We start from the raw sequence: 26,259 nt of genomic DNA, 5'->3' as shown, positions 1-26,259 counted from the left end.
GATAACATTTTAAAGAGACATAGAAATCACCAATAAACCTTCCACCTAAAAAGAAACACTTTTAAAATCCTATTCCATCTCATCCCTGTTGCTAAGCATTGTTTTATGATCCTATTTTCAGGAATTCTATTTTCAACTAAAATTCCCATTTATGATTCCCCATATTCTTTTTAAAAACATTTAAAATCTTTTCTTGGCAGCTTCTATGTACAAATGTATTATAATGTGGCATTGCTGAGAAGAGGGTATTTCCTTTTTTCTTCCAAGTGAAAGACTATAGAGATGAGTTAGAAGTCACTTGGCTAACTCAAGGTAAAACTTAGTAACAGACTTTCAGTGATCAAGTTACACAGCTGGGTCCGTTTTTTCCCCATCATTTTTCTGAGTACTTTAAGAAGTGTCCATTATGTTTTGATTCTTCGTACCTTTATTGATACTGTAAAAAGTATCTTTCATGTCTAAAATAGTCATTTCTACAATGGAATATAGTCTTTTTCTCTCCCTCACCATTAAAATGCCTGATTTTCTGACATGATGCTATTCCTTATATTAAGAACTGTGCACTAGTAGAAGCATTACAAAACTTAATTAAATGTAGGAAGAGTTCATTGAAGGAGGAATTGCAGTCTGAATTACATGTTTTAGCCTGAAAGGTTTTGGGCAATAGAAAGTAACTATGCATCATGGCTGTGATTTTTGTTTCCCAAACAAGTTTGCCCATCATGGTCACTGGCCTGGGGCTCCAGCTGATCAAAGAGTTCACTTTCCCCAGATGCCATGTTCCCTGCTGTCACATTGTAGCAGGTTTCCCTTCTCTAGATCTCTTACCTGTGTACTCCGATACACATGTGCACATCCTGCTTTATTTTATCTTTCTAAGTGTAAACCTTTAAACCGAAGGCTCAGGTGAAAAAAGAATTTACGTACTTTGCCATTTACTTGCCATGTCCTACTTGGCAACCTACAGGCTACCCGCTCTTCACGGTGAATGCCTGCTTCATCTGCAGTGATTCTGCTCCTGGTTGGGCTATGATTCCTGATTCCATTGTCTCAACTTTTAGTTAATGAAGCAGGTTAACATTTATTATATTTGAAAACATTTTTGAGGCTATGGGTTATTATATTTATAAAATAATGGCTGTTTAGAATTTTTTGTAATAATTCTTCTTAGGCACTGAATATGAACATTTTGAAAAAGAAGCGTGTGCAAATGTTTTAAAAGCTGCACTGACACGCAGAAATAATTATTTCTTAAAAAAAAGAAAGAATTATTTCTCCAAATTTATGTGTGGGAATTAAAACAGTCTTTCACTTTGTTCCTGTTAAATTAATTCACTACTTTCATCTTGGCCAAGAACAGTTCCCTATCTTTATAATGAACTCTGCTGTCATTTTAGGTTCTTTCTGAAAGATCTGCTACTGAAGTAGACAACAATTTCAGCAAACCACCTCCGTTTTTCCCGCCGGGAGCTCCTCCCACCCACCTCCCACCACCTCCGTTTCTTCCACCTCCTCCAACTGTCAGCACTGCTCCACCTCTGATTCCACCGCCAGGTAAAGGAAAAATCCAAGATGCTCAGCAATTACTTCTATTTGGAACTTAACCCTTAAAATAGTATTTGAACATAAGCTCTTTATTGATTGCAGTGTCTTTAAAGTATTAGATATTACATTTATACTTACTCTCCTAAAGGTTCACTTAGAATGATTGAACAGTTGGATTTTTGTATGATATGTGGATTAGCTGCCAATAAAACTTTTTCAAAAAAGGTGTAAAAATAAGCATGGAAAAGTACCCTACCTAAGATTACTTAATAATACATGTAGAAATTGATATTGAATAATAAGCTATAAACACAGAAATTTGATGTACATTTTTACTATATTTTTAACTGTCTTGATTATTCATTTCAAAGGAGGTCTGCAATGATAGAGAACAAACTTACAATCCCCAAATTTTATTTTCACTTATTCAGTCAACCCCTCATTGAGTGGTCTTTTTAATTTTTCGTTCCTTAGATGCTTTGAGTCCTTAGACCTATAAGTTTTTTTATTAAATGAACAAGGTTAATTGAGATCATGATTGCTTTCTGGGAAAAATGCCAGGAGTAAGTGAGATTGTATTATGTAGTATCATTAGTGTTGAAAAAAATCAACTGCTTTCCCTAATCAGAACTGGATGTGAGACATGTTAGGATATGCGTTCTACCGATAAAATTAATTAATTCTTAGGAGTCATGAACTCTCCTTTTGCATTTTCAAAATAGCTGTTTCCATTTTGTATTGCCCATTATGAATGTCGACTATTCATTCCACAAGGTATCCACCATCCTTAGCCGCTAATTCAGCCGTGGCTTCTGTCTCACATCCACATTACCTTTGACTCATTCCCACGGTCAACCCATAGCCTCAAAAATTGTTTTCAGAATTGTTATTTGGGGCTTTCCAGAAGATCTGTTGCCTCAGATAATAGAGGAAAGGCAAGCCTGGAATCAGTGAGGAGGGCTTATTCCAGATAACACTATTTATAAGACCCAGTTTCTTGTTCATGTGTTGGGATTAGGCCCCAGACTCTGAGTCTCCAATAAATTAAATAAAAAGGGAAAGTGAGGAGGATTCTAGGTAATTCATAAATGAGCCCCTTGTCCTCTGGGAAAGAGAGAAAATGTAGAAATAATTCATTTTTGTCTATGTATTTGATTACTGAGACTAACTGATGAGCAGTCTGTGCAGTTCATTTGTGCAAAAACAAAATAGTCCTTTGGCTGGATTGCTTTGAAATCTTACTTAAACTTTACTAGGCATGTGAATTTAAAAGAAAATCACAAAACATTAGTTACTAGCTAATAGCCTCCCCAAAGGCTTCAAACAAGCTGTGTATTAAAGCAAATATATATAGTTGGTATGAATGATGAAAAAGAAGTAGTTCATTGGTATAAAAATAACTCAGAGGCTCTAGATACTGGAAATTCATTCTTTTTCCCAAGAGTAAAATGCATTGCATTTCTTTGCCATATCGCTTCCATCTATAAGGGTAATAAATCTGACAGTCGTGTGTTAGTGTTAGATGCTGTTTCTTTTCATGTCACCTAACCTGTTCATATGCTCAGTTAATTCTCAGCTCCATGTTTGTCATACTTTAAAAAAACCTATTCAGATTTCTTGAGTGCTTTTTTTAAAAAAGATTATCTTACAGATTAATTCTAATGAGGATTTAAGCAGTCCCTAACCTATGGCATGTTTGTTACTGTGGTAGAGATATATAAAGTCATTCTGAAACCATATTGTTTTCTCAAGTCCAGACTCTATAAATTCTTATTTTAGCTATATTGTAAACTGTTGGATGGAGAGTATATAATGTTTCTCTGTAGTGCTGCTCATAATGTCTATTCTGTATGTGGTGCATCCCCTCGATATGCTACCTAATTGAGTTAGCAGCATATTGATGTTAGCCATAGGTAAACAGAGAGTCTGTTTTCAGAATGAACTGTTGGGTTCTTTCAGAGTGAGCACTAGCTCTAATCAATAGTAGGGATCCCCAGATGAAGCTAGCTGAGTGCAGTCCATTTTCACTACCCCCGACTTTCTAACCACACGATTGCAGTATGTTCCATAGTTTGCTGTAACTTAGATCACCTTAAGATTCACAAGCAACTAATGAGATGTGGCTCAGTCTTCTAAGTATTGCCTGAAAAATACTTCATTTTCTTACAGAAAATTTAGGTTTCCTTTTTACTTTAGGAAGTGCTCAGGAAAAACTATTTTGAGAGTGGATTTAAATGTATTTTATTGCCTTTTTAACCATTAGCTTTTTAATGCATTCTTTTTTTGTAGACTGAAGTCATTTTCTCATAGGGCAGACATAGGAATGAAATGCTATGCCCATACTTTGAAAGGGGGATTGTTACTGTTACCAGGTGTGTGTGATTGAGTTGGTTCCTCCTCAGAGCAACCCCACGTACAGAGGAACGAGGCGTCGCCCTCTTCTATGCTCTCCTCACCATTGTTTATGTTGTAGTCCATCTTTGTAGCCATTGTGTCAGTCCGTCTAGTTTAGGGTCTTCGTCGTCCTCTTTTCGTTGCCCCTCTACCTTACCAACATGATGTCCTCCTCCAGGGACTGGGCTCTCCTGACAGGTCCATTGAAGTACGTGAGATGGTGCCTTGCCAACCTTGCTTCTAAGGAGCACTCTGGTTTTACTTCTTCCAAGTCAGATGTGAGTTCTCTTTTTAACCCCAGTACTTCCCGTATTCTTTGAGAGCACCATAATTCAAATGCGTCAGTTCTTCTATATTCTTTATTTGATAGCCAACTTTCATATGCCTATGAGGTGATTGAAAATACCACGGCTTCGGTCAGACGCACCTTAGCCCTCAAAGTCATGTCCTTGTTTGTCAATACTTACAGAGGTCTTGGGCAGCAGAACTGTCCAGTGCGATGTGTCATTTGATCTTTTGACTACTGCTTCCTCTAGCATTGATTGCGGATCCAAGCAAGATGAAATCTTTGACAACCTCAGTAGTTTCTGTGTATCGCGATGGTGTTACCTGTTGGTTTAGTCCTGACAGGTTTGCTTTTCCTTACATTGAGTTGCAGCCCGTACTGGAAGCAGCAATCCTTGATCTTCATCAGATGCTTCAAGCAAGGTTATGTCATCTGCATACCTTCCTCTAATCCTGATGCTAAGTTCTTGATAATTATTTGCTCAGCATCTACATTGAGGAAGTATGGTGAGACGATCGACACCATTCCTGATTTTAAACCATATAATTATTCTGTTATTTAAACCATACAAATATCCTCTTACTCTGTTCACACAACTACCTGCTGCTTCATGTACAGGTTCCACATGAATAATGAATTGTTCTGGAATTTCCATTCTTCTTTAGGATAATCTGTAGTTAGTTATGAACCACACAGTCGAATCTTTGCATTGTCAATAAAATATATGTAAACAGTTTTCTGGTTTTCATGGCTTTGGGGCGAGTTCTCTTTGATATCTAGCAATGCTATACATTGGTCCATGCCATCTTCTGTATCTGGCCTGAAGTTCTGGCAACTCTTATCAGTGATCTTTAGCAAAATTTTACTTGAATGTGATATCATTCTATAATTGGAGCATTTCTGTTGGGGCATCTTTCTTTGGAATGGGCACTCTCTTACAGTCTGTTTCCAGGAAGCCATCTTCCAAGTTTTTTTGGCATAGGTGTATAATTGCTCCTAGTGCGTGCGTGGTCAGCATACCGAGACAGTTCATTTGGTATTCCCTCAGTCGCCTGAGCCTGGTTTATGGCTACGGTTCCCTCTTCCTTCAGGACTATTGGCCCTTGCTCCTGTGCTCCTTCTCGAAGTGGTCTGATGCTGACCACTTCTTGATGCCGTTTATGTAATCTTTTCATTGTCTTTTAATGCTTCCAGCATCTTTTCCATAGAACATTACAACACAGTTCTTGACTTTTATCTTCAGTGTTTTTAGCTTGATATATGCTGAGGATGTTGTTCCTTTTCAATTTTCTAATTCTAAGTCTGTACATTTCATTATAATACTTTATCTTCTTGAGCTGCCCTTTGAGATGTCCTGTTTAACTCTTTGACTTTATCATGTCTTCCCTTTGCCTTGGCTACTCTACAGTTAAAAGCAAGTTTCACGGTCTCTTCTGACATCCACTTTGATCTTTTTGTTCTTTTTATCTTTCGTGTCTTTTTTAAGGACATTTTTTCTTTATCCATATATGAAATCTGGTTATTAGCATGAAGATGAAAGTTGTATTTAGAAACACAGGTTTGTGTGAAGAATAGAAAAGATTGTGAATTTCAGTGCAGAGTAGAAGTGGAGGGGGGGAATCTCTGGCCCTAAATTAGTGGCTGACCATTGAAATCATATTTAAAATGGAAAAAGTAAAATTGGTTTCTAATGGCCAGAATGATAGTAACTTGAACACAAATACTGGCTAATGAAAGTTTTCCATAATTTTCAGGGAATCTGTTCTTTTTTCTTCCAATTAACCAGAAAAGTTTTTTTTAATAGTAAGTATTTTCAAGACTATATTCTTGTGGCTTTATGTCATTAACCAGTAATAAAAATAGCCGCTGCTATTGACCATAAATACTCGTGTATAAGCAGAGTTTCCCAGCACATTTTAAATGCCGTTTTTGTGGTAAAATTGGGTGCCTCAGAGGATACTCGAATCGGCTTATACTTGAGTATATACGGTATTATTTTTTTCCTGTATTGGGGCATTATTATGAACACATTCCAGGTATTAACTGATTTGATTTTCAGACGTCATCTGAGGTAGATTATTCACATTGTGTGTATGAAGACGCTGGACCGTACAGTAATACTAGGAAGTAGCAGAGCTCAAGTTCTAATCCAAGCAGACTGACGCCAAAGCCTGTTTACATGTTAATGATGTTGAAGTAAATCATATCTTTGTGAAGAAAAGATGTTGGTTTATGTTTGTTCTTTCCAGTAGTGTATTTTAAAATCCTTTTTTTTTTTCATTTTCCTTTTAAATATTTCTGTAATATTGGCATTCATGGATATATATTTGTGGCTGGTCAAGTAAAGGAGTATGTAAAGGGCAAGTGTCAGATTCTTTAAAAATACATTGAGGTCTTACTGTTTATAAGGCATTGTGTTAAGAAATCTGTGCTTAACTGAATACTTTGAAATAATTTGCTTACTAGAGGGATTCATTTTATAGGGTGGATAGTTTTGATTTTAAAATAAATAGATGGAATGATTATGAATGAACTTTATTTTTTAACTGTGTCCATACTAGGTCTATTGGGTTTCATGGTAGACTTATAAGAGTCAGTTTAATTTACTGCAGTTGTACCTCATCTTCATTTTCCAATGTTGTTATTGATGAAGAGACTGTATGCTTGCTTAGAGATTTTCCTAAAATATAATTGTGATATACACCCATGTCATCATGCTCGTGTAGTAATATTAATTATAAAACTTAAATATCTTGATTAGGGGATAGAGATGATACATGAGCGAGAAAAACAAGCAACTTAGATCTGTGTTCTTTCTGGATTTCTTGTAGCGCGTGTAGTTGCTTTTGATTATTTTTCTGTAACAGTCTGGCAGAGCAGTTCTCAAACTCTGGTTGCAGGGTTCCTTTGTTCTAGTAAAAGTGATGTGGACCCCAAGGTGCTGCTGTTGATGTGTCTACTGATAATTTCCTTTAGACATTAAAACGATTTTTCTTCTTGGGCGGCTTTGGTGGGGGGGGGGGTGTCGGTGCTGTTTACTTCAAATTAATATACTATTTGCTAGAAAATGTAAGCATTATAAAGCAAACATTTAAAAATATAAGCATTATAAAGTAAACATTTTAAAAAGACTGGAGTTTTTTTGAGAAAGAATTACTTGGAGTTTTAAAAAAACTGTGCTCCATTTCTTTTTTGTTGTGTTTTTCCTATTAAAAATGAGTTTCAATAAATGAAAAATAAGAAAACATAATTAGCATTTTTTGGCACACTTAGGAGTAATGAAAATTGAACAGATTAAAACCTTATTTTGGGGTGTTGATTTTTCAACAATTATAATTTTTATAAATACATAACTTTTCAACATATTTATAATATGTAATATGCCATAGAAATAGAATTTCTAAAGTCTGATTATGGCTTAATACCTGCATTTTGATTGTACTGTTAATTTCGTGAATGAGCCAATCATTATTTGGTCTACTATAGATCAATTTCTTTACAAGTTATCTGTAGAAGTATTGATATTTTATCAGAAATGCTTTCATTTGTGTTACACAGAATCTTGATTTCTGTAGGCCTTAGATTATTTTATCAGTTTGCAGATTCAACGATGCTAAGAAGGATAAAACATTCCATTTTATAGTTTTTAGAAAATTAACCTTTTCAACTCAGGTATAATTCATACTGTTGTTTTGAGGGAGAGAGACAATAAGACCTTCCTAAGACATTTTTTTAAACTATAAAATGACACTCATCTTAATTTGGGATTGTTTTGAAATGAAGGCAGGCATACCCTGGTGGATGAGTGGATAAATGCGTGTGCTCACCTAAAGACCGGGAATTCCAACCCATCATCCATTCCTCGGGAGAAAAGTGAGATGGGGCTTCTGCAAGTAGTTTTACAGCCATGCCGTTCCATGGAGCAGCTCTGTTTTGTCCTACAGGATTAAGTAATATGTCTTAGAAATAGCTCAATGAGCAGGAGTTGGGTTTTTTTTTTTTTCAAATGATAGAAGGAAGGGAGAAATAACTCTTGAATTATTAAGCATGATTTTTATAATATCTAGTATTGTTTCTAATTGTCTACAGGTTAAAATGGCAGGTCGTGTGTATATACGTATGTATATATGTAATTTATGAAATATGTATTCATAGAAAAGGCTTTCTGGGGAAGGTGATATTTAAGATTGTGATACTAACTCTAAAACTTACAAGTGAACTTAATGGCTTTGAATAAGAAATAATCTCTGAGGAAAATGATTAGGCATAGTCCTAACATAAATGATGATTTTTTTTTTTTTAATGATGAAATTTGGGAGTACTAGTACAAATTGGGAAGCATAATTTAACTTATTAACACAATTCATATAGTTTGCCAGGTTTTCTTCCTTTACTTGACTTAAACAGAGGAAAGCTAGGTGGTAATGTCATATATTTGTTATTTATTTCTTCGTAACAAGTCACTCCAAATTATAATAGCTTCAAACAAGGTACATTTATATTTAACGGTGCCTGTGGGTGAATAAGCTTTGCCGCATCCTCTCTTTGGAGGCTGCAGTCTTCTGAAAGACTTGCCCACGCAGACACTGGGAAGGACATGCCTACCAGAGGCAGATAGCAGCGGGAGTCCTAGGGGACAGGCATCCTCGGAGGCCACCCGAAGCTGCATACCACATCATTTTCTTGGTCTTTTTTATCAAATAATGATGGATTACTTTGAGAGTTAATTCATAGATTACCTTTTTCCAGTTTTTAATTTTAATGGTATGTGTGTCAGTATACACGATTTGCGGTTTGTTTGTTTGTTTGTTTTTTTCCGTCTAGGGTTTGAGGTCCTTTCCCTCCAAGTCTGTACATGTAGGAGTATACCTATGAGAACGTAGGAGAAGGCTGGATAGGATAGGCTGCCATATTCTAATGCTACGTAACTCTTTAATCGTTATATGTAATTGCTCTTGTTGGGTCATTACAAATTTGGGATGCAGTTTATATCATTTGTATTATGTTATTATGCAGTGCAAATATGAGGTAAGTTAAGAATCCATTCCAGTAGATTCGAAGAATATTCAGCAAAGTATTTCCATTTCTTGCAAGTTAGTAGGCGCCAGCCCAGACCTGCTGAGTCAGGAAAACTAGGTGAGAGGGCCAGAAATCTGTATCTGTACTCAAACTCTCTAGGCCTCCGGTCAGTTTCAGAATCGCTGATTTATTCCATCTCAGTAGAGCATGACTACTACCTTTCTAAAAGCTTTTTGTCAATCTGTGCAGTGTTTACTACAATTATACGATACTTCTTATGGGAATTAGCATTTTCCCCTTACTAATTTTACATATAATCCATTTATACAGGAAAGAAACAAAATACATGTCTTAGGTATTTTAAGTTTGTTGTTTGGGCCAGTATGTGTATAATTGTCCAGTGAGGTTGGGGTGTTGAGTTAGAAGGCAGAGATTTTTTGATTGATTTTCTCTTTCTTATACCATATTTCTTTTGCTATAAAAGTCATATATTAAGTAGAGGTATTTAGATAAGAATGATACTGGCCAGGCATTATACTGCACATTAATTTTTTTTGGTTGCAGTTTGAAAAAATACATGGGATCATTGTCAAAGAATTAATTCTGCATGGTTAAATCAACCTTGTAGCCCTGATTCAGTGAACATTTACCAATAAAGTACATTGGAATTATGTCTCAGATGAAGTAGGGATGTCAAAAGAAGAACCTTTGTACTTCAAATGCCAGCTTTTTGGTGTGTCCGTGTTAGATGGTGAAGCATCTGTAGCCCACGATTTCTCTCTGGTTGTGTCCTCTAGTCCTTCCATTTGAGTGTGTCTGTGTGCGTGTGTGAGTGTTTTCCCACAGTTGGCCCTATGTTACTGCCATAATAAGTGAAAGGAAAACTACCGTTTACTATCTTTATCACATCCGTAATAGTTTGGTCATGTGTCTTTTATGTTTGTGGAAGTTTCATAAAATATTTGAAGATCAAATTTGGAGAGGGCTGACTAGTAATTTTTCAGTGCTTCAGGAATTCCGTGTTGGTAACTCAGCATGGGCTGCTGCTTGTGTACCCATTTAGGTGAAGTTATTGAGAATACTGGATAGGTCGGTACCAAAAGGCTTCAAAAAGTTAATGCAAAAGCTAATGGAAGTTTTCCTTAAGCCAGGAAGGCAACTTGTGTTAGTGATTGATTTTTGGTGTGTTGCTTTATTTTTTATAGCCTCAAAAATTACTTAAAACATGAAAACTAGGTCAAATGGTGTATTCTTAATACTGAATAGGATCGGTATCTTAAAAAAGCTTTCCTGTTCTAAAGAGAATTAGTCGTTAGTAAATTTTGAAGAACATTCAAAATTCTCCACCTTTCTTTAGTTTGCTGTCTATGGGGCTCTGCTTGTTTGTATTGTTTCACTGGATCCTCTTAACTTAGTGACTAACGGAGCAATGATTTCCCTACCAACATCAGAGTGGGGTGAATCTTCATCCCTGTGGGCCAGTTTAGTGAGGTATGTGGAGACCTAAAAAGTTTTGAAAACTACCATGCCTGTCTTTCAGTCCTGTTGATTTTCTAAATTTAGCATATCATTTTCTTGATAGGTAAAGTCAGGTGCTTTAATCTCCATTATAAGGCTACTTCCTGCCATAAGATCTTTTTATATTTAAACCTCTTACTCTGGCAAAACATTCTTATTGAAAGTAATTTAAATTATCAGCAAATGTTTCTATTGACATCAGTTTGAAAATGATTGTTTTCCAATTAGTTTTTTTGCTATGTTTTTAGCTAAGGAGATCGCTATTTTCCTTTTTGGGATGAGTAGTGATGCATCTTCTAAGATAGGCTTTCGTAAACCATTCTGATCGTGTTAAAGTTATTTATGGTATAAAACCTTTCTGGAAGTAGTTTCTAAACTTTTTTTTCTCATTACTTCTTAAATTGCTGACTTTACTTAAACAGAAAATATAGTAGGTGTTTATAGGCACATTTGAGCAATGTCAATTGAAAATCTTTATTCATTGTTTATTAAAGTTTGTAGTATGTTCCAATAATGAGTGAGTCACTCAAATTTGTATTTACTGACATCTATTTAATCTTAATGTGCCTTGGAGGTGTCTTTAATTAAATTGGAAGCACCCCTTTTTGTACTCCCCAATTCAAGGGAAACTTGAACTTTTGCTCCCTTCTGCCAGCCACTGCAAAACAACCCAAATTTACATCAGCGTGCCACCATGAGAGCTGGCATCTTCTATTATCTTCTCTACCTGTAGCATCAGAGAGCTCCTTGATCAGTGGAGTCGCTTACGAGGATGTTAAAATATATGTACTTTTAGGAATAAGACTATCAAACATTGGATCTCAAGTTTAGTTTTAATTTAATGGAGTTTGATATTTGTGTATGCACAAGCGTGCTTTGTAACTTACCTCTAATTTCATCTGTGATTGCAATTAGTGGGAGAATCTAAATGCTTTCAGGTTGTTTGTTTTTTATCAGGAAAGTCAGATACCACACTGGCATTGTTGGTCCCCTGTAAGAAAACAGAACGATTCTCTCGTGAGACCAGGCCAGGGGTGGTATTGCAAAGTCTGTGTTGGTGATGGCATAAGTACATAACAGGTTATGAAATCCAGTTACTATATTAAATTTCATCACTTGTTTTTTAGGTATTCCAATAACTGTACCACCTCCAGGTAAAACTTTTTTTTTCATGTTTTCTCCATCATTGTTAATAAACATGAAATTTCAAGCTTGTAGTCCCAGGAAGGACAGTGTTGATGCAGTTAGACTGTGGAAGTAGGTTATTGGGATTTCAAGGTCCTATTTTCAGCTCTGCCTTTGCTTCATTCCAGTTTTGATTAAGACATTTAGTTCTCTTATATACCTGTCTTACCCATTTCTGTAGAACTAGATTCTGAGAAAATTCTTACCATATCAATTTGTGAAGAAACCAGTACAGGATATAAAATATTTTTATACTGAATTGCTTATATGTTAAAATGACTACAAGAGAAGCGAACATTTCTTTTGACCGTTTCATAATTTTTTATTTTTAACACTGCTGGCATAACTCAGTACTGGGGGGGGGACCCCTACTTCTGAACTATTTGATGGATTCAAATTAGCTGGAGTCACAGCTGGTCAGATGGTGGTGGTGAGACTGTTCGTTAGTCGCTCATTGTTTTAATAGTAGTGGATACTTTGCTCAATGCTGTTTTTTCATGATTTAAAAAAATAGCGTGATAACAAGTGATTGTTGAACTCAGTACTGAAAGCCAAGGTTATGAAAACAAAAGGTGTGCCAGGCCTCTGAAGAATGAATCTTAAGTTGACAAAGAGATGAAACAGAGATCAGATGCCTTTAGATAGTATGCCCACTGAGACGGGGGTCACCAATTGTGTATGAATGTGACTGAAAAAGACTTACCAGGAACAGTCTTAATGGGAACAGTGGTTTGTCTTTGAGTTTGAAAAGTAGTGTGATTGAGAGGCTGGAAATAGGGTTTTTTCTGGTAGGGCTACCGTGGTCATTACTTTGCACGTGTATTTAACGCAAGTGGCTGAGTGAAGGTGAGCATGGTCCATTGGAAACCATTGGCAGCAGGGCCCTGTGGTAGAGTTCAAGTGGCCTGTGAGGAGTGGCTAGGACTGGGATTCACTTTTTTAAAAAGAATGCTGAAAAGGAAGTTTAAGGGAAGCGTTTCCAAATCTATAAAGGGCTAGCAAGGGTATGGTAGTGAAATGCTTCTCGTGTCCTCTTTGAGACAGCATCTGAATTCTAGTGTGAGGGAATTTCATTTAAATCATATGTAACACATTTCCTAATAGTGAGAGTTGTTAAATTGTGGTGGGCACGAGTCCCCTTGGTCGTGGAAACTCTGCATTCTAGAGATTGGTCTTTTGGTAGGATGCTTTATTATTGCCTCTGAATGGCAACGTGTAGAGTAGATTCGCGCTGTGATCCCTTTTAGCCCTGTTATGCTGGTGTTTCACTTAGGTAGCTAATTATTGAGAAGGCTGACTTCATGATTTAAAGGTGCAAATTATTTTCTTACTAAACTAACCCAAAAACCATTCTATGTGCCTTTCTTTGTAAAAGTCTTTGGGGTTGTGCTATTTAAAACATTTTGTGATGGATGTTCTTAGCCTTAACATTTCATGTATTCCCTGGTAAGAGTTTATAAATTATACACTTTTTAAGGAAGTTACTCTACATCTAAAACTCTCAAAAGTATTTCAAAAACAGGTAAATGCTATTTTATTTGCTTTTCAAGTATAACATATCTGGTGGCAATACTACTACTGTTTTATATATGGAAAAGGTAAGGCATTGAGATTAACTTTCTCATATTCCTAAAATGGGCTGTGTGTGGTGCTGAAAATAAGACCGGGTGTCCTGACTCCCAGTTTGTGCTCTGTGTAGTAGATCAGACTGTTCATGTCATGTCTTAGAGCTCCAGAAACTGTTGTTACGTTTAAGCTCCATTTCCCCCTCCTGCTCATTGTAACAGTAGGCCAGTTCATTGTGTCCCCAGAGAAGTGCAGTGATACACAGCAAGCTTCTTTCTCTTCACTTTCAGTGTATGTCCTGTTAACAGTTTTTGTCTTCTGATTGAATGTTTCAGGTTTTCCTCCTCCACCAGGTGCTCCACCTCCGTCACTTATACCAACAATAGAAAGGTAAATCCGTGTGGCTACTTTGCATTGTTCTCACTGCTGCCATCTGTTTGGTGATATCTTCAAAGACACAGTTTTATAAATATACATATATAGGTATATAAATATATCCTGCCTTTTAAATCTGTCATCCTAGAGCTATGTTGAGCGTATAGCCTGATACCAGAACTGGATCAAGGAAGCCAAATCATTGTAACAGTGATTTATTCTGGCTTGTGGCCCTGGTTAGAGAGACCCTTAAATTGCTGAGCACTTGAATCCAGTCCTTTTGGTGGGAGATTTAAACACAGCTAGTAGAAATCATTAATCATATCAGTCTGTTTGGGGATTGGGTATGGACAGCCATTACCAGGGAGCAGGATGAGGAAGAACGGCCTCCTTTGCTGCCCTGCTGCCCCTCAGGTTCCACAGTGATCGGGATCGTTCTCCATGCCTATGGCTGGCTTGCCTGCCTCCCTTTTTTTCTTTCTAATAATCTGTACTTAGGACTTAAATACAATACTGCTAAAAGGGTATTTTTCTTAGGAGTAGCGTGGTAGCATTAATAAGATCTATTTTGATTTCGCAGAGACCTGGTTTAACATTTTACTTCAAAATTTCTTAGCTTTCTGTTGCTAGGTGAGATTTATAACCTCTTTGAGACATAGTGTCCTCATTTGCCAAGAGGTTGGTAGCGTATAAAGATGAGAAAGTGAATATAAAGCACCAGAACAAATCTTGCCAATATAGAAATTATTAATAAACGGTGGCTCTTACGTATGGCACTACCTGCCCTCCTGTACCGGCATCCAGCTTTCATAGACCAACAGGAGACAAGTGAAGAGACAGACAGGCTGAGGTCTGCTAGCAGTCACAGCACAGAGCAGCTGAGTCCCGAAGAGGGACGTTGCCACGCTCTCTCTGAGCCTACTTGCTAGGTTTGATATTGCTGGGACGATAACGCCTACGCAGGTTTGGCTAGCTTTAAAGAAGACAGTTATAAATTCAGGTGGTCATACAATGGTGGCTAACTAGAAGCCATGCTAGTTGTACCTTGATGCTTGTATTTGCAATAAAACTACTGGAATTCAGAAACGCCTTGCAACAGACATAAAAATACATTTTCTCTTCCATAGTGGACATTCCTCTGGTTATGATAGTCGTTCTGCGCGTGCGTTCCCATATGGCAATGGTAAGTAATGAGTTGTCCAGATATAAGGTGAATCACCGTATTTAAACCATTGTTTTTAAAGAAATAAGTACATTCTTGCATGGCTTAAAATAAAATCCTACAAAGCACATATTAAAGAAATAACTAGTTTTGCATATCTACCATGTTAAATTTCACTTACCTATCAACTGTAATTTTCAAGTCAATAAAGGTTACGCAATAAATATAGTTTTGCTATCTTGCCTCTTAAAAGAATTTTTAAGGCATTAATGGAGCCATAGATGGTTATAATACTGGCCTGTGACCCCAGTGTGGTATAATTGTTGTACCAAAACATCATTTCTACTTCGTTGGATCTTAATACTGGTAATTACACATGAACATTTGTTATAAATGGTAATATATGTTTTTTAAATATTTGGGTGTTCTGGATATGGATTAACAGCCAAAATCGAGGTCTGTAAGAAAATTTAATGATGATGTATGAGTATTCAGAACTATAGTAAAAGAGAGGTATCTTCCCTGGGGAAGAGGTAGTGAAGGAAAGATACTTGATGATCTGTTTTTTTACTGCTTCCTCAATTTCCATGCCTAGCTTTCTAATGCAACCCAGGCTTTTTTGTCAACCACTTGCTCCATGTTCTTTGTCCATAACCTTTGTTTAGTGAATCATACAATAGCAAAACTTGTTCTGCCATGCGCTCCCGTACCCCCCACCCCCAATCTTGTCGACTAGATCATTTTTCTAAGTTCACTCCTGGCAGGTTTCTCCATTCCAAGGACTTCAAGTATCCTCTGCTTAGATTGCTTGCTCATTAAGTCACTTTAAAATACTCTGTTCCGTGCCAGCTAGTAGCGACAACACCAAATCTGAAAGGGAAATATTCCGTAGTGTGAGGAGGGTGTCTCTGTCTCTCACTCCAGAGATGTAGAGCAGATGATCTGACTTCCAAGCTGTTCAAAGACCCGGGACTGTGGTGGCTTTGTGTACCGGCTGAAGGGTGGTGTGGCGGGAGTGGAAAGAACTTGTGAGAATGTCCTGTGGAGCGAGGAGAGAGGTCCTGCAGATCCTTCTCGCCATTCCATGGCTTTTAACTTTACTCTGAGGGTTGGGGGGGGGGGCGGCATTTAAGGATTTTATGCTCTGTAATTAAGTTTCCAGAGATTTACATATTTTATTTAATACAATGTTTGCTTGCCTTCTCTGTCAAACCCTGAGCCAGTTACTTTCCTCAGGCTTCTTGGGGAGGTAGAGAGGCAGGAACATAAAGGGCAGACAAGTCTTGGAGGGATGGCTCCTTCAGGTGGCAAAGCGGATGAGCTAGGCACAGAAGCCTGTGGCCTCTGAGAAGCCAAACGCAGAATCGTGTAGAAGTAATACAGCTTCAGAGAAGGTTCCTGCCATCACCAGAGATGAGGCTCCCAAACACAGCCCACTTCCAGCTCCACAGCCAGCAATTCCAACTGTGGCATCCCTGCCCCAGTGAATTTGGCTGCTGTTGCAGTGTCCTTTGAGACGGGCTGGTTTGGAAGCCATCACTAGGGCAGAGTGCGGTCAGAGAACTCAGGGCTGTCACGGTCTCTGGTTGTGTGAAAACCCTTGCAGACCATGGAGTAGTGCTCCTGACTAGGGACGGGGTCGAGCTGAATTCTGGTGCCGGTGTGTGGAGAGTTGCCGCTCGTGCTAAGTAAGTCACCTTTTAAAAAACGCGATTCCAGCTATTTACTGAGAGCAAATTAAAGACCTGGAGGGTGGTTAGAAAGACTGTGTGTTACAGCTGTCCCCTCACTTTGGAGAAAGAGCAAAGTTGTTAGAGGAAGGACTGGTGTCCTCGTGTGCTAGGTAGGTGTCATTAGGGATGGAAAGGGGGATAGATCTCATGCCGTGCTTTTGGCACCTGCTGACCCAGAGGTTTCCCCGGCCAAGCTGTTTGCAAATGGAAAGTGCCGAGCCGTGTGAAGCCCTGCCTGCAATCGCATCAGGGGTCATTCCATGGCCACCTGCCACCAGCTTCTGAACTTCAGCCCCGGGTCTTCCTTCAGCAAGGTTGATACTCTCCGTGCTCTTGGCTGTTCCTTGAGGGCTTTTCTTTCTTACGTGCTTGATCTACTGAAAACCTGTTGATCTACATGAGGTAGCATCTCTGGAAATTTTTTGCAAACTTGGTGATTTGCGGAGATGTCTGCTGGAAATTTTCTATAACTGATACTGGCCCTGATCTCAAAATGTGTTCCCCTCCTGTGACACGAAAAGTAATCTTTTGAGAAGGCACTCAATTGGGACGAAGACAGTGTCTTACTGAGACAACTTCTAAAGCCACTCCCACATCACAGACACACCTGTGAACATTCTGTTGGGAATAAACTCATGCACGAGTAACCTCGAATCATACGAACAGTGCTTTTTGACTCATTCCCATATGCCTTATGAAAATTTTTTTTAATTAAAGAAGTCCGTCATTCACTTTAAAAAAGAAAAAGACTGCAGAGAAGAGTTGGGTGGCAAGGAATAAGCAGAGGACGATGCTCTGTGGTAGTGTGTAGGAGACCGAGGAAAAATTCAACATTTAAAAAATTCTTCCACAGTAGCGCTGGAGAGATAATTTTAAGAATAAAGTCCAATTGCTATTGTTACTATGTGCTGTCGAGTTGGTTCTGACTCACATCGAGCCTGGGTGCAACCGAACACAGCACTGCCTGGTTCCGTGCCGCCCTCACAGTGGTTCTGTGGGATGAGCCCATTGTTGCCCCACCGTGTTAGTCCATCCTGTGGAGGGCCTTCCTCTGGTCTCGGCCCTCTCGTTTGCCATGGGTCGTTGGTCTTCATCACCTCTCTCGTGGATAGGCAGGGCCCTGTAGTTGAATTTTAGATGGCCCCTCACCAAACTAGGAGGTGAATCAATTCTCTGAATACTGTATGCCAACCTGTTCCTTCACAACATCTCGTTATGTAGAAGAAATTCTTACCCACTCTGTGCCACCATATTCGTGGATATATATGAAGCCTACAAATCTGTATACTCCTTTCCTCCCCTCCCCTCCCCCAAGTCTGTTCGGTCTCCCCGTCTGTGTATGTTATTGTAGAATTATGCACTATATACATCTTGAGAGTCTTTGGTTAGATTTGAATCCTCTTCTGTTACTCTTGTTTGATTGATGTTGTAGCCGACTAGGATTTCCGGGACCCTCAGGATAAGTTGTACAGTTTACTTAGGTTATATGATAACTGTAGATAATCCCCGTTTTATTGCTCTTTTCTTTCCCTTCTCATTCCCCCAACCCACCGCTCTGTATAATCTCTGTTCCTCTGCGCCGACTGCTGTGCCCTGCTGGATTGCAGGGTGGAAGGTGCTGTCTGTGGTGTGTCCTTTGGAGGGTCTCTTCATAGTATCTGTCCTGCATCAGATGAAGGAAGTTCTTTTTTGTTTTTTTTTCCCCCAGAGGTTTTTAAACCATGAGTGAATATTAAGTTTTATCACTACTTTCTGACGTGATCGTTACCGTTTTCTTTTTTAGTTTGTTAAATATGGGAAAATATATTTCTGAATATCAAGCCACTATTTGCTGAGATAAACCTAATTTGGTCACAGGCTTATTTTTCTTTTAATGCATTAATAATTGTTTGCTATTGTTTATTATAGTGATTTAAAAAATACTTTTCCCTATTTGAAATTATACATTACATTTTGTTAGTGATTCCTCTTTAAATTTATCCTACACAATGTGTAAAAAATCATACCTGTTGTGATACTTCATTTTACTCTGTTATGAAAACCTCTACTCTTGGGTGGTGTATTAGAGTTGCATATCTGATTAATGAGGACAGCCATGTAAACTCTCACCTTACAGCAGTGGTTCTCAACCTTCCTCAGGCCGCAACTCTTTCATACAGTTCCTCAGGTTGTGGTGAGTCCCCAACCATAAAATTATTTTTGTTGCTAGTTCATAACTGTAATTTTGCTACTGCTATAAATCAGACCACCCCTGTGAAAGGGTGTCATCAACCCCTCAAAGGGGTCACGACCCACAGGTTGAGAGCCACTGCTTTAGATCTAATGTCTAGGATTCTTGTCTTTTCTCAGTACCTCGGAGACTCATTCTTTCGATAAACTCTATTGGCTCTATGTTTTATATGTTTATTTTTTTCTCAACAAATGTGTTTATTCTACACTTGTTTGGGAACCATTATTTTATTGGGTATACATTCCTAGGTTGACAGTTATTGTCTCTCACCGTTTATAAAGTGCTCTATAGTATTCTCATTTTCATTAAAAAATCATTTCATTGGGGGCTCGTACAACTTTCATCACAATCCATACGAACATCCATTGTGTCAAGCACATTGTTACATTGGTTGCCATCATCATTCCAAAACATTTGCTTTTTACTTGAGCCCTTGGTATCAGCTCCTCATTTTCCCCCTTCCCACTCCACCCTCCCCTCCCTCACGAACCCTTGATAATTTATAAATTCTTATTTTGCCATGTCTTATGTACATCCTTGTAATCGGTTCCCCCTTTCCACCCCACCCTCCCTCCACCTTCCCAGTATCTCCACTCTCACCACTGGCCCTGTGGGGTTCATCTGTCTTGGATTCCCTATGTTTCCAGTTGCTATCTGTACCATTGTACTTCCTCTGGTCTAGCTGGATTTGTAAGGTAGAATTGGGATCATGATAGTGTAGGGAAGGTAGCATTTAAAAACTAGAGGAAAGTTGTATGTTTCACCATCGCTATGCTGCACCCTGACTGGCTCTTCTCCCTGTGACACTTCTGTAAGGGGATGTCCAGTTGCCTACAGATGGGCTTTGGGTCCCCACTCTGATCTCCCTCTCATTCACCATGATAACGAGTTTTTGTTCTTTGGCACCTGATACCTGATCCCATCAGCACCTCGTGATCACACAGCCTGGTGTGTTTCTTCCATGTGGGCTTTGTTGCTTCTGAGCTAGATGGCCCCTTGTTTACCTGCAAGCCTTTATGATCCCAGCCACTGTATCTTTTGATAGCCAAGCACCATCAGCTTTCTCCACCACATTTGCTTATGCATCCGATTTGTCTTCAGTGACTCATTTCCATTTTTAATCCTGGAAAATTTGTGGCCAATCTAATTTTGATTCCTTTTCATCATGCAAGATGAAGCAGCTCTCTGTAGTGTATCTTAAAATACATTGTTCAATCTTTCTCAGAATTGTGGGTGTCGCGCATTTATTATTTCTCTTCCATTTGTGTATGGCTATTCTAATTTAGCATGTTTGGTTTTTTGGGGTGGGTGGATGGGGCGTCTTTTGTCTATTTCCTCATCTTAAGTACCCAAGCTCTGTTTTAATTATTCTGTGTAAATTTTTATTTTGTAGTCGCCTTTCCCCACATTCCTGGTTCTGCTCCTTCATGGCCTAGTCTTGTGGACACCAGCAAGCAGTGGGACTACTATGCTAGAAGAGAGAAGGAACGAGATAGAGACCGGGACCGAGACCGCGACCGAGACCGGGACAGAGACCGGGACAGAGAACGAGAGCGCACCAGGGAGCGGGAGCGGGAGCGAGACCACAGCCCCACGCCCAGTGTTTTCAACAGGTGTGTGGGGTCCTGAGCCTGGACACGTCTGTTTAACCGGCAGTTTAGAATTTCTGTTTAGTACAAGGGGGGGAAACTCAGTTCATTTGAAGGGGATGCTTGAAGAGCATTTGGGAAAGCCGCTGTAAAACTGTCAGTGCTACTTATTCATTGTCAGTTGATTCCAACTCCTAGCAGTCTGGTAGGCCAGACTAGAGCCGTCCTTGTGGGCTCATGAAACTGTGGATCCGTCTTAGAGCAGAAAGCCTCCTCTTTCTCCCACGGAGCAGCCTGGTAGGCTTGAACCTCTGCGCTTCTTGTGAGCAATGCACACAGCATAGCCGTACATGCCACCAAGGCTCCTAGAGACCCGGCATTACCGATGCAACAGCTCTCCAACTTACGTTCACATCTAAGTAGTTGTAGCTCGCTCTTGGCTATCTTAAAATTTCTATCGGAAATAAAAATGGTTTAAAGATAGGAGTTTCAATATATATCTTAAAAGCTAGTGAATTAAAGTAAAATAAGCGCTTTTAAATCAAATGGTTAAGAAGCATGATATGCTAACTTCCAATTTTAAAAATGTATCAGCAGGCTTTGTTTAATTTTAGGAAACTTCACATTTCTTTTTGTGCTTAAGAGTAAAAACTAACACCAACAAAAATGAGAGGTTTTCTGAGTAACAAGTTCTTTCAAAGAAGCAAATGATCACAACCAAATTGGGTGATGAATTGATAGCCAAAACAAAATCAAAGTTTTTTTTTTTAAAGACAGTCTTTTAACCTTATGTATATCAAATGCTTATTTTCATTCAAACCTTGGAGCTATATATTTCCCTCACTTCATTAATGGAAAAATAGCTGCTGTGTAATTTAATTGGTAAAGGACAGTTCTCATTCTCAAACCAGGTAGCCAAATCATACTCAAGTTTAATTGTGTTGCTTCTGTAATTGAGTTGTTCAGTCTAAGATCAACAGGATGGTCACATGACCTGAAATAGTGTGCTACCATTCAACTGTGTGTTTGGCTTGCTTAAGTACGAGACTCAACTTGAGAAGGTTGTGTGTTTACTTTTTTTCCGTTTTCTAGTTTAGGGAAAGAAATGAAGTCGGGTCTTTAGAGGAAATTTCTTGTTAACGCCCACCATTTTACTCTACAATAGATCTGAACTTCGAATATCCCAGAATTTCGTGCTCCATTCATTGTCTTTAGCAGAAACGCCTTTGAGACAGGGGAAGACAAAGACTTACAGGACAGTCAATAAAATAGGTTTCACTGATACTAATAGTTTAAATTAGATCTTTCTGCCACCACGGTGATTTTTATACCCTCAGCCAGTGAGCTTTAGTAAGATGGATGAGGGGAGCAGCTTTCGTTCATAGAGGGAAAGTAAGGGGGTGGTGAGATTGATGTACTGCAACTTCGGATGGGGGAAAGGACAAATACAGGAGCTGAAGATCTGGAGTTGGTGATCTCAGGCTTTCTGTGCCATTGTGGAGACTTTGTGTCCTTCTGAAGTACTAGCATTACTGCTCACTTTCCCACCTTCTCACCGGAACTTCCTCCCAAACCAAGAGGCCTTATGTTCCAGCTACGCATGACACTCTCCATGGTTTACCTCTTGGCTTAAGCTGTTCTCTGTCTCACAAACTTGCTTCCATTCCTCAAGGTCCAGTCCCAGCTTTTGAGCTTCTATGAGCCTGATAAACCTAAACTTTCTTCCTGTGTCCCCTGAGTTTGTATGCTCGGCCCTCGGGACCTTCTGAAAAGGCACTTTTCACTTCTGTTTACTCAGCACTTTCAGTGCCCGCCACATATGACTGATGTCTAACTCAATACATAACTTACACACTTTATTTATTTGGATAATTTAGAACACTAGGTGAAACTTCATGGTAGCACCACTGTCAGCTCCCATAAAGATTTACAGAAGCCTTAGAACCCCTGTATAGGGTCCCAATGAGTTGGAATTGACATGAGGCAGTGGGTAAGAGTTAAGATCATTTTTTAAAGGGATACACATACTTACCATCATCAGCATGTTAATTTGTGCATCTTAATAGCATCCCAGCCAAGTAGAATAAAATAAGTTCAAGCTGAATTTTATGCCGGCTAATTTCACAGGTGAGGTACAGCAATGTGAGGTTACCTAGATAGTTTTTGTGACTGTCCTGCATGGATTGAAGTCATATATTGCCAGAGTGTGAGCCATATGCCCAATTCAGGCAGCCTTGGTTCTTAATAGATGCAATCATATACCTCTCAAGGGAAAAGGTCTTTAAAGGTTATTGTATCTAAATCTTGACCTGAGATGGAAGCATAGAGAAATTAATGATAAAGCTGTCTACCATGTACTAAAGATATGCTTGCAATGTGACTTAAAGCTCTTTTTAGCCTGAAAGTAGTTTTTAAGACATTGTTCGTTCCTTTCTCATTATCCCACAGCATGAGCTTGACTTTTAAAGCGCAAAACAAAACCCCTTTATTTGTTAACCAGTGTTTTCTGAGCCCTTTCCTACACCAGGGGTCCTGGTGGCATAGTGGGTTATACATTGGACTGCTTATCCGCAAGGTCAGCAGTTTGAAACCACTAGCTGCTCTAATGGAGAAAGAGAAGGCTTTATATCCCCGTAAAGATTTACAGTCTGGAAACCCACAGTGGCATGAACTTGGTGTGTTTTGGTTTTGTTTTTGTTTGTTGGTGAATTTGTTTCCTTTCAGCTAGCTAGTGGCATGGTGGTTGCTGGCTTAAAACTGTACCCTAAAAAGACTGCAAGAAGAAACCAAATAGGAATTAGTAGTCTTTCCTTTGTTCCTGTAGCTCCTCTTTATATACATTGTAGGCATTTAATAAAGTGTTCATAATCAAATAAGGTAATCATATGGTTGTGTTTATGTGTATGAGTACAGTTTTTGTGTTGAGATATGTGCTATTTGATTGCTTAAATGTATGGTTCTGCTATTTTTAAGGTCATTACTACATCTGCAGGCATTTCCAGAAAGATGAATTGTTATTGACCGTCTCTAGAATGTGCATATTTACAAATAGAGAATTTTGGTGCTAAACACAGAGATAAAACAAAGCTGGGTTTCTTTGCTAGAAACGATGAATTTGGGTGTAACTTCTATAGCATTTGTTGGTTTGAGGCTGCCGTCTGTGACTTGTCCATTGAAAGCACACATACACAAATGGCATGTAACCGTTACGGAAACGAGAGTAGTAAAGGCAAAGCCAGGTTTGGTTTTAGGGTGGTTGCATTACAGGACAAGCGGGAGGCAGCGCTTCCCTGAATCTGACAGAAAGTTGAAGGACAAGGAAGCAAGACGCTGAAGGAACTTGTGTTTAAATGACCCCAGCAATGAAGCGTAGTCCGAGCACTCCAATGTAGGCTAAGAAGAGGCTGGCTCTTTCCCTGAAGACTGGCATTTTTGCACTACGGCATGTAGTGTGTTGTGTTACAAATTACAGGGTCACTGTTTTGAAAATGGCAGACCAGTTTCAACATCTGGTTCTTAGGCAACTTAATTGTGGGCCCGAAAGAAGGCAGTCATTCTAGGGTGTTTGAAATGAGCTCTAATGATTTCCAGGCCCAGGGAAACCTTTGTGCTGCTGCTGCCAGGGAGGGGGAGGGGGCAAGGCTGTAGATTTTGTGTGCGGGATTGAATCATCCACCATCTGGCTCCCTTCAGAATCTGAAGGCCCCAAAGCTAACAAGAGTTGATTTTAGAGTGAGAAGGGATCGGAGCGTTACAAGTGACAACTTCTGAGATAATGGCCTTACTGTTTTTGTGTGTGTAAGTCCAGACCCAGTCACTCTGAGCATCTGTACTGTTTAGCAGAGAGAGGTAGCTCTACTACTCGTTGGCCATGTCCAGGGCTGGCTCTTCCGCTTTAGATGCAGAGGAGCTGTGCCACAAAACAAGACCCTTCTTTTGAAAGAGAAAGCACTGTTGCCTGCATGATGACAGCCACTGGACTGCTGTTCTTGTCCCAAGCGCTTTGTAAATTTTATCTCCGGGACGAACAGTTACCTCCAAAGGAGTGCTGTCCATTTTGCAGAGGAGCAAACCGGTTCAGAGGGCTCTAGGAGTTAACCTTGGCAAAATCTCAAGGTACTCCTGAGCCTACTCAGCCTGTGCTTGATGCTACTAGTCAACAACCCCCACCCCCACCCCAATAAAACACTTAAAAACATTTACTGTTGTCCCAGGCAACACTAATCCCGGCGCTTGGTGAGCAGTGTGCCTGGCATTCAGGGTAGAATCACGGCATCCTGCCTTGCTCATGCTCTAGGAGACATCTTCCTCCACCCTTCCCTTCAGTGTTTGCACTTAGACTGTGCATTTCCCATGCACTCAGTCCATCTCCCATTTGATGCTCTGTGCCTCGGGCTGGGAGCAGTTTGTGTCTCCTGTTCCGAGAGTCGAGCTCAGGGTTTGGCACATCTTTGTCAGGGACGTGTGTTTCTGCTCCCTGGGCACTGCGGAGCTGGCGTAGTAACCAAATGCTCAGACAGGACCTCTGCAGGTAGACATTACTACTGTGCACACTCCTGGGCTAATGAGACCATGAGAGGTTAAATAACTCGCCGTTGACCAAATAGCTTGTCATTGGCAGAGTCGATAGGAAAACGTGTGGCTGTCCAACGGTCAGTCTTCACAGAGGCCCTCTATCCTGCACGGAAAGGTTTGTAATGTGGCTGAAGACAGCCTGCTATAGATGGCGTCCATATTCCTGGTCTCTGAACCACACGAAAATGTATTTCTGTCATCAAATTTCCGTCTACTTCCTAACACTACAGTAATCAAGAAACCCCATTTCTGTTCCACGTCCAGTGATGAAGAGCGGTACCGATACCGGGAATACGCAGAACGAGGGTACGAGCGCCACCGAGCCAGCCGCGAGAAAGAAGAGCGACACCGGGAGCGGCGGCACCGCGAGAAGGAGGAGACCAGGCACAAGTCGTCGCGCAGGTCAGCCCCCAGAGAAGAACGCTCCCCTTCGCAGCCGCTGCGATACTAGGGTTTGACAGAGGCTCTTAAAACCAGTGAGCCTGCTTTTACTGCCTGCAAACCAAGTGAGCTTGGAATATGAAATAACACCTTGATCTCTTGTATTGGCTCACCGGGAAGAGAGGGATTTTGGCGTATGAATTATTCTTTAATAGTAAATATTAAGCAAAGCAGTGTTCTCTTCAGTACAATTTACAGGTCTTGTATTCATTTTTTTTTAAAACTAATCCTTGTAAGCAATTTCCTATTCTGGTTTAGCATTTCTGCTTCTCATATGTAATTAGACTTTGAGAATATAGCAGATGGGTACTGGGAATCTGGAACACTGTTGGTGAAGGGGGACTTTAAAAGTAAACATAAACTACAAATCACTGCACAAAACGTGTTTGTTAGGAAAAGGTTGAAGTAAATCATTCAAAGCTGGCTGAGTACCGTACATACGCGTGTACAAGCTGGGTTTTTTAGCACATTTTTATGCCGCTTTTGAGGTAAAATTAGGTTCCTCGGCGTATGCTCGAGTATATACAGTAGTTTATGAAGTCATCTAGAGTAGGGATCGGCAAGCTTTTGAGATGGAAGAGCCAATCCTGTCCCTCACAAAAATTTAAAAATTATTTGAGACCATAAATACCTTTTTACAA

General features: G+C 39.5%; 1 protein-coding gene across 31 annotated transcripts in view; it reads left to right on the top strand.

The window, feature by feature from the left end:
• FIP1L1 (factor interacting with PAPOLA and CPSF1) overlaps positions 1-26,259 on the top strand; it is an 84,816-nt gene that overhangs the window by 55,062 nt on the left and 3,495 nt on the right. For 15 of the 31 annotated variants that reach the window (XM_075544312.1, XM_075544334.1, XM_075544329.1 and 12 more), the window contains 6 exons: positions 1,398-1,554; positions 11,890-11,916; positions 13,849-13,903; positions 15,016-15,071; positions 20,407-20,626; positions 25,442-25,579. In XM_075544312.1, the coding sequence (XP_075400427.1) occupies positions 1,398-1,554; positions 11,890-11,916; positions 13,849-13,903; positions 15,016-15,071; positions 20,407-20,626; positions 25,442-25,579 (653 nt within the window). The remainder of the gene's footprint in view (positions 1-1,397; positions 1,555-11,889; positions 11,917-13,848; positions 13,904-15,015; positions 15,072-20,406; positions 20,627-25,441; positions 25,580-26,259) is intronic. The other 16 variants (XM_075544339.1, XM_075544335.1, XM_075544332.1 and 13 more) reach the window with 4 other exon arrangements.

This window comes from Tenrec ecaudatus, chromosome 3, assembly GCF_050624435.1.
Source record: "Tenrec ecaudatus isolate mTenEca1 chromosome 3, mTenEca1.hap1, whole genome shotgun sequence".
Taxonomy (NCBI): domain Eukaryota; kingdom Metazoa; phylum Chordata; class Mammalia; order Afrosoricida; family Tenrecidae; genus Tenrec; species Tenrec ecaudatus.
Note: the sequence above shows the minus strand (reverse complement) of the source record. Positions and strands in the feature narration are given on the sequence as shown.